The sequence below is a fragment of the Lemur catta genome, chromosome 14, assembly GCF_020740605.2.
Source record: "Lemur catta isolate mLemCat1 chromosome 14, mLemCat1.pri, whole genome shotgun sequence".
In the NCBI taxonomy this organism is placed as follows: Eukaryota; Metazoa; Chordata; class Mammalia; order Primates; family Lemuridae; genus Lemur; species Lemur catta.
The window spans coordinates 66,213,235-66,221,815 of NC_059141.1; the positions used below are offsets into that span (position 1 = coordinate 66,213,235).

At 55.4% G+C, this 8,581-nt stretch overlaps 1 protein-coding gene across 1 annotated transcript in view; it reads right to left on the reverse strand.

The window, feature by feature from the left end:
* Positions 1-7,721, reverse strand: part of ALOX5 (arachidonate 5-lipoxygenase) — a 47,544-nt gene extending 39,823 nt beyond the window's left edge. The window contains exon 1 of the mRNA XM_045568405.1: positions 7,460-7,721. Coding sequence (XP_045424361.1) covers positions 7,460-7,609 — 150 coding nt within the window. The 5' untranslated portion in view covers positions 7,610-7,721. The remainder of the gene's footprint in view (positions 1-7,459) is intronic.
* Positions 7,722-8,581: the final 860 nt, after the last annotated feature.

The following is an 8,581-nucleotide window of genomic DNA, read 5'->3' on the forward strand; positions in this document are numbered from 1 at the left end:
GGGGGTGATGACCTGTTGCACGGACGAGGACAGTGAGGCTGAGCCCCAGGCCAGCTAGTAACGGGCGGAGCTGGGGTTCCATTCCAGGCCCCTTCATCTCACTCTAGTTCTCGTGAGTGGAAATGGGGAGGCTCAGACACAAGGGGAGTCACACGGACTTAAGAACTTCTGGAACACCTGCAGTTCGCAGCCCCGTGGCGATGGCGAGAACATTCAGCCCAAGCGCTCCCTGCTGTACCTGCGGCCCCCCTGGAGGCAGGCTGAGGCTGGTCTTGTGGCTACAAGGCGCCACTCAAGGCTGCGTGCTACGCTGCCACCCAGGCCCCTGGGATGGAGCTGCTTGGGTCAGGCAGTGCCAGGCCCCTGTCTCTAGGACATGGGTGGGCCCAGCAGCAGCAGCCACGGCTTCTAGGTGGTCTGCGTCTCTGCAGCAATCTGTGGCAGAAGGAAGGAGGCATGAGGGGCTCAGGATTGCACTGGGCGTTCTGACGACCAGCAGGTTTGGAAAGCCCTGGGCTCGATGTGGTCTAAGGCACTTTCTAAGTCGGATTTCACCAATCCTTGAACTTTCCTTTGGCAGAAGAACCTAGAATTATCAGTGTGACTGCGAAGCAGATGGAGGGTGCGGGGTGTCCATCCTGCATGTGACCCCATGAATCTCTGTTTCCAGCCCCCTCCTTCCATGCTGCCAGGAGAGCCCCTGGAGGACTTCCTAAGAGGAATGAGAAGTTGGGTGTTTTCAGCTCTGAACACCATGAGCAGTTTGTATGTGGTAGCTGCTGCCAAGGCCAGATGCTTGTGGTCAGAAAGCGGAAGCTTCCTGTCCTGCCGCATGGTCTGGGCCTGAGTTTGCAGTTAGGAACAGTTTCTGAGGATAGAAGAGCCAGGCCTGTATGCTGGGATGACACGTCCTGGGTCTTTTCACATGTGTATGAGCCTCTGCCCTGCCAGAAAGCTCCTCCTGCAGGGACGGTGCCAGCCAGCCTCCGAGAAAGAGTCCCCTGCCCCAAGGCTTGTCCTGTGGGAAACCAGGGCCACAGGCGAGGCCACACAGATGGAACACTGACTCCGGGGCCTGCAGGACCTCAAGCAGTGGCTCTGTCCTTACTGAAGGGTGGTGACCCCTGGGGAGAAGCCAGGAGGTCCTGGGGTGCAAAGTTAGGGAGAGGAGCCCAGTGTGGCACTGGGAGAAATGATCTGGGCGGAGGGAAGGGAAAAGGAAGGATGCAGCTCTTGTTGGGTGGCTTCTAGGGATGGGGGGGGGGAAGGAGAGTTCTGCGTGGGGGCATCACTGGGCCAGGGAAGGCAGGTTCTGATGGGACAAGAGGCCCAACATCTAATGGCCACGGGCCCGTCTGGAGGAGCAGAGTGGGACTGAGTGGCCCAGGACTGGATGCCCACACGGTCTGCCCCACGCCAGGCCCCGCACACCGTGGGGATCTGCAGAGGCCTCAGCCTCAGGGGTCTCAGGGTGCCAGGCCCTGCACTGTCCCGAGCAGCCGTGAGCTAGCATGGGCCCCTTGCACTGTGGCCTGTTTGTAACCACACATTCCAAACTGAGTGGCTGGAGTAACGGGAAGAAGAAACTGAACCTGTGACCTCAAACCCCTCAGCTGGAAACCCAAAGAGAATTCCTGTAAGGCTGGGGATGGGGGGAGAATGGGGGGGCTGCTGGTGGAGCAGGCAGAGCAGAGGGAAGTTGGCATGTGGTGAGGACCCAGGGGCGGCTGCTGGAGGCCCAGGCTGGCCTGAGCAGGGCTGCTGCAGGGGAAGTGGCTCGCCTGTGGCTCTGAGGGGCTGGAGATGCCAAGAAGGCTGGGGTGAGTACACTCCAAAGTAACAGGTACCACCAGGACCTGAGGGGGACACTCTCACAGGAGGGAGGAGCCAGCATCTTGGAATAAAGGGACGAGAGATGGGGCCAAGGAGGTGCTCCAGGACAGGTGAGTCCTAGGCGGAGGGCCAGATGTCCAGCTGGGGGTGTGACCCACAAGGAAGTGACTGAATAGCTTCTCTGAGAGAGGGGACAATGGGGTGACTCTTCGGCACACCTGAGGTATAGTCACAGGAGAATGGGACACCCCAGGACCCCTTCCCACCCATGCCTGCAGGCACCCTGGTGGAGAGCCCTGGAGTTTCACCTGCAGTGAAATCACTAGATAGATTTCCAGGGACTCTGCCTATGATCATACCACCCTGAACGTGCCCGATTGTCTGATCTCGGAAGCTAAGCAGGGTCGGGCCTGGTTAGTACTTGGATGGGAGATTCCCAGGGACTCAACATGCCACCTGAGGAGGTCTTCCGCGAGGGCAGCAGGACAGGCCTGCAGTCTGGCTTGTCTCTGGCCGGCCCAGGGCCTTTGCTAGCCCTGACTTCAGGCCTGAATGTGACCGGTGGTGAACAAAGTGCCGAGGGGTTTAGCCTGGACCCAGTTCAGGAAGTCTTAGGGACAAAGCCTGGTGGCTGTGGCTCTGGCATCCCAGGGAGCAACTACTAGAAGAATCACAGAGGATGGAGAAAGGCCTCCCTCCAGGAAGATCAGGGCCACATGTGTCAAACATCAAAATAAGGTCTTAGGAAGTTATGTGGAACTTTAAGATGCTGACCTTCCTCCCTCCTCTCTGTGGGCCAGGTACACTGCGCTGATGCTGTATTTGTTATCTATTTGCTGTGACACACTAAATTCTCATGTGACACATTGAATTCTGCCTGGTGGGCAGAGTGGTTATAAAAACAGTGGATGGCCCACAGCTGGCCTTCAGTGAGCACTGTACATGTGACTGGCTGAGTGATTATCCCATTTTACAGATGGAAACTGAGGCCCAGAGAGGTCAGGCAGCTTCTGTGCTAGTGAACAATGTGTGGCCCCATGATTAGAAGTCATGCCTGGGTGACGGCCAAGCCTCGGTTCCTCCCACTGTTCTCCATGGCCATGTCTTGGGAAAAGCCCTGAACTAGGAGCTGTAAGACCCAGCTTTGAGCCCTGGTTCATGTCCTTGATGGAGCGCAGGGGGTAATGTGGAGTGGCAGGGAAGGACATGGAGAAGCTTCTTAGCAGAGATGGTATTTGAGGCAGCTTTTGGGAGCGGGTCAGATTTCTGAGGTGAGTGGGGAGAAGGGCATTTCAGGCGAGGGGAACTGGGAGAGCAAGATCCCTGATGTGGGTAACACATGGGGGAGGAGGAAGGCTGGACATAGTGTCCTGGGGACAAAGGTGGCTAATGAGGCAGTTGAGATGCTGGAGAGAGACCGGGAAGCATGCAATCCACCTGCCTCATTTCACCAAGGGCCAGCTGGCTCATTTCACTTGCTGCTTCCAACTCTTTATTGGATATATGGTTTTAAAGCTTATGAATATTCCAGCAAAGTGTTAGTTGGGCAGTTTCCATTTGAAGGAGAAGGGGGAAGTGGTTAGAGGGATCAAGGGGCAGAAAGATGGAAAACGTGGGGCAGAGGGATGGGGATTGAAGGAGCAGGGAAGGGGACCCTGGGGGTGGCTGGAAGACAGAGCAGGAAGGAGAAATTGGAACAGAAAAGAAGGGAGGGGGCGAGCTTCTGGCAGAGAGTAGAAATGGGGGAACTTGAGGGCAGAGGGGGCAGAGGGAGCAGAATGTCGGGAAGAGATGGGACACAGAGAACACTAGGAGACAGAGAAATTGAGAGTCATAAGGAAGAAAGGTTTATTCCCCACTAATATATTCTCATTCCCATTCTCTGGAATATATTCTTCATAAATATATAAAGAATATCCACTGACTATATTTTAAAAGCATGTATTGTACCAGACTTGTTTCCGCTTAGAATGTATTCAAGAACCATCAGCCTATTGCCCTTAGCTTTCTTTAAAGTACCATTAAGCAATGAAATGGGCCAACTAGGTTTTCCCAGAAATCTTCAGATTGTTAAAGTCATCCCATCCAACCTGAATTACTTTAAATTTACAGAGTCAAAGAAACAAATGAATTTGTCAAATTTGCCTAGAGTTGGGTCAACCTCTGGAAATAAGGCTACTTGGTGTATGATCTGGGCTTTCCCAGTGAAGGTTTGACCATTTACAGGAGAATCCCGACTCTGTGAACTAAGATAAAATCTTAAGGCTCACCCCCCACAGGCTGACTGAATGGACCCCCTCTTGGACAAGGGGATATCCTAAAACTAAATTGCCTGCCAGGAGGAGGGCGGTCAGACATGCCTCATCATGCCCCCTCCCTCCTTGGAGACATCCTTTGTAACCCATTAACAGGCCTAGGGTACGCAAGACAAACCTGCAGGTCCTCAATTTACACAACAAATATGTCTGGTGGCTTATCTCTCTGATAAACAGCTCCTTATGTTAAAACCTTCCAAGCCTTTAGACATAGCTTCATGTCTTTAACCAATTACAAGTCAAAGAATCTTTAAACCCACCTATAACCTGTAAGCCCCCACTTCAAGAATTTTCAGGCCAAACCAATGTATGCCTGTCACGTATTGATTTATGACTTCATCTGTAACCCGTCTCCCTGAAATGTATAAAACCAAACTGTGGGCCGGGCGCGGTGGCTCACGCCTGTAATCCTAGCTCTGGGAGGCCGAGGCGGGTGGATCGCTCGAGGTCAGGAGTTCGAGACCAGCCTGAGCAAGAGTGAGACCCCGTCTCTACTAAAAATAGAAAGAAATTATCTGGCCAACTAAAAATATATATACAAAAAAATTAGCCGGGCATGGTGGCTCATGCCTGTAGTCCCAGCTACTCGGGAGGCTGAGGCAGTAGGATCGCTTAAGCCCAGGAGTTTGAGGTTGCTGTGAGCTAGGCTGATGCCACGGCACTCACTCTAGCCCGGGTAACAAAGTGAGACTCTGTCTCAAAAAAAAAAAAAAAAAAAAAAAAAAAAAAAAAAAAAAAAAAAAAAACCAAACTGTGACCCAGCCACAGCCAGTCCCACTTGCTCAAGGCCTCTTGGGCATGGCTCTGGGTCATGGTCCTCAAATTTGGCTCAGAATAAATCTCTTTAAAATTGTTTTACAGAGTTTGGCTTCTTTTCCATTGACAATTCCCAGTCTTGACCTTAATCACTATGCAGAATTCTGATGAGAATAATCAGGGATTTGTAACTCGGTTTACTGTGGGAAAAAAATCAGTCCTGTCGGTTATTTGAGTGAATTGTGCATGGGGGAAAGAGGGTTGTTGACCTGTCAGTGATCTGGAAATGACTGAATTGGTTGCATGGAAATTGCCTTTTTTGTTATTATTGTTACTGTTGTTAAAGACAAGGATTGTAACATTTCCCCCAGCAAAATGGGATTGCCTTGCCTTCTCAGCAAGTACTTCCTCTAAGGTTTCTCTTTTACCTTTACCCAAAAGGGATGGATTGTCTTTAAAGACGTCCTGGCTAGAGAATAAGGAAGTAGCTCTGGGCTGTGCAAGACGACAAAGTGTGGAGTAACTTTGCATCAACAGGAACTTTCTCAAAAACCGATTTTATCCAAGAGGTTGTGGACCCAGCTGGTTCCCAACAGCGCAGCAGCCCCTCCTGCATGGCTGCTCTCTCAACCCAGTGGAAATGGGACATGCAAATCTCTCCTGAAATTTGCTTCTGGGATTCTGACTGAGGTGTTTAATCCAGTCTCGTTTGAATGACTTTTCAGGGTGGGGCAACAATGAACAGAGCAGAGCTTTCACTCTTGCTACGAGACCCCATTATCACTGCGCCTACTCCTCGGAGAAACCACACATGAGGTGCCCTGCGCTGCACAGCCTGAGCACACCAAAAGCCTGTGCTTTAAAACAGAACCTTGGGGAGTGTAGAGGAGATGGGAGGGGGCACTTATAAAGGCCACATAGTCTGTACCTTCCCCCTAGGTGTTGGCGGAATCCATAAAATAATGGAAATAAATGAAGGTGCTTCCGAAATGGCAGAGGGTCTCATCATCCCACGTGGATGACACATTAGCTCCACTGCACCAGCCTCCTCCCCTCCCTCAGGGCAGTTCCCCGGTGGGGGAAACCAAGCAATAGAAGGTCACTCTTATACACAATACCTAACACTTCTTGCAGGGAGCTCAAGCCACGTTAATAGTGGGCTGGACTTGGCTAAGTGCCAAGTCAGATTACAGCAAGGTTCTCAGGCTCCTGGGGAGAAAGCAAGCCCACTTGGAGTTTCCAATCCAGAGGAGCAAGCTATGATTTACTTACTTTAGGCTTTGTAGACCTAAAACACACTTCACGAATTTTATTTAAAACATATTCAATTGAAATATGAAATTTCCAGTTGTGTTCATCAAAAATAGTCAATTATGAGCAATTTCATATGGTGTGACCTAATAATAAACTAAATGGCGGGAAGGTAGCTTGGTAAAGTCTAAGTCTTTCCGGTCCAGTGCAGGAGCTGGAAGCGGTAGAAGGAAACTGATATTCCCTGGGCACTGGCAGTGCGTCTGGGACTACCGTCAGAGTCATTTACTGAGCGCTTCGTATGCAGCAGGTGCTCAACGAGAACTCGGACCTGCCCATCCTCAGGAGAGTCATGGAGCTGGAATTGAGGCCCAGGCCAGCTTCAGGAGCCGCCTTCCAAATGAGGCCACCTGCGCATGGCCACACACAGTGCCTGGCACTACAGGTGAGAGGTACAATAAACCTGGTTTGCCTTTAATCCCTGAATTCCCAGGCTCCAGGGTCCCTAGTGAGGAGAAGGACTTTCTTGTCCCTCCTCTTCCTCCACAGGGTCCTCATCCCTAGGGGGGAGTGTTCCCTGGTGAACATTCTGCTGAGAGGGAGCGGGCCCCCCCTAGGATTCCGAAAGGCCTGGGTTCTCTTGTTCCTTCCCTTTAAGTTTCTCTGGGGCCTGTCCTGAGAATGAAGCTGCCCAGGTGTGACGAAATCTGCTAAGAGCCACTCTGAGCCAACGGGTGGGCCTGGGCTCCCTCATGACTCATGGACCAGAACGAAACCAACATTCCATTTTACAGGTGGGGAAACTAAGGCCCAGAGAGGAACAGAGTGAGCTAGTCAAGCCCAGATGGAACTCAAGCCTGTGACTCCCTTACCTGCACTCTCCCCCGCCCCGCAGCTAGGTGCTCTCGGTGCTTCAGGGTTCTGCGAGCGGAGCCCCACCCCGTGGGACCTGCGGAAGGAGCCCTGCTAGGCAGTGGCGCGAGAGATGGAGCCTACAGCGCTCGCCCGGCGAAGCGGGCTCTCGGAGCCTCGGAGTCCCAACCGGTGAAACGGAGAGGAAGCCTCGCGCCTTCTCCTCCTCCCGGGGAAGAAGCGCCCCGCAGACCGCACGCTGGAAGAGCCCCCTTCCTCACCTGGGTCCTGGCCACCGCAGCGGGGGAGCCCAGGGCGCGCCCCACCCAGCTCCGCCCGCCCCGCCTGGGGCCTGGGCACCCCCAGCGCGCTCTCGGCCGCCCCGACGGACCCTCGGTTGACCCCCGCCCCGGCGCCTGCCGCCCCGCCCCGTCCCGGACGCGCGCCCTCACCGCGCCGCGCTCGAAGTCGTTGTAGAAGGGCTTGTCTAGCAGGTGCTTCTCGCTGCAGCCCGCCGAGCCCACGAGGCTGAGGTAGATGTAGTCGTCGGTGCCGGCGAACCACTGGCTGCCGGTGGCCACGGTGACCGTGTAGGACGGCATGGCGCGGCGCGGCGCGGCGTGGCGAGCGCGGGGAACCTCGGCGCAGTAGCCCGCGCGTCCGCAACTGGCTGGGACCCGCGCCGAAGGCGACCTCCCTCCGCGGGCTGCGGCCGCCCAGGTCCGCCCCGGTCCCAGCCCCGGCACGGCCCCTTCCCCCGCCTCGGTCCGGCCCCGCCCCGCCCCCTGCCCCGCCGCGCGGGCCGTGCCCCCGGCCTTGCCTCCGACAGGGCAGGGTCACCTATTCCTGCGTCTCGCCTCCTCCGCTTGGAGTCTGTTCTAGCAGCCGGGGGACTGGGGCAACCTTGGCTGCCACCCCCTCGTTCCTTCCCCCTTCCTCAGTCTCTTTGTTTCCACCCTTCACCCTTCCTGTCTGCCTCAGCGTCCCTCCGGGCCAGGCTCCTTTAAGGCGCTGGGGCTGCAGGGACCCCTGGAAAACTGGACAGAGTCCCTGTCCTTACCGAGTGTGAGTGGGAGGCAGCGCGACCGGGACTGCTGCCCACGCTGTGGTAACTTAGAGCAGGGGCACTCTGGGGGCCTGCAGGGGGAGAAGGAGCCCACCTGGGGAGCCGGGAGGGCTTCCTGGGGGAGGCCACACCTGAGCTGACACTGAGGCTGGCACCTGCAACACGGAGGGCTTCCCTCGGTACTGGTGTCTCCACAGGCTGGGCTGGGGCTACCTGCGCCGCGTGCTGGCGGGCGCTGGGGGTTGTCAGCGGATGGCGGGAGGCAGGGCAGCCAGAGGGGCAGCAGGACAGGAAAACCCAGATCTGGACGTGTGGGGCTGTCCGGAGAGGTCAGCGCGCTTGGGGCGGCGCTGGGAGGCTGCGCGTGTGGAGATGGCTCAGGGAGGGGACCGACGGCTGCGAGTCCTAGAGAAGGAGTTGTGCACGCCACAGCAAGAACGTTCCAGGAATTAGAGCCTGTGCCCGGGAACGGGCTGCGCTGCGGGGTGATGGGTTGGCTTTCTGCAGC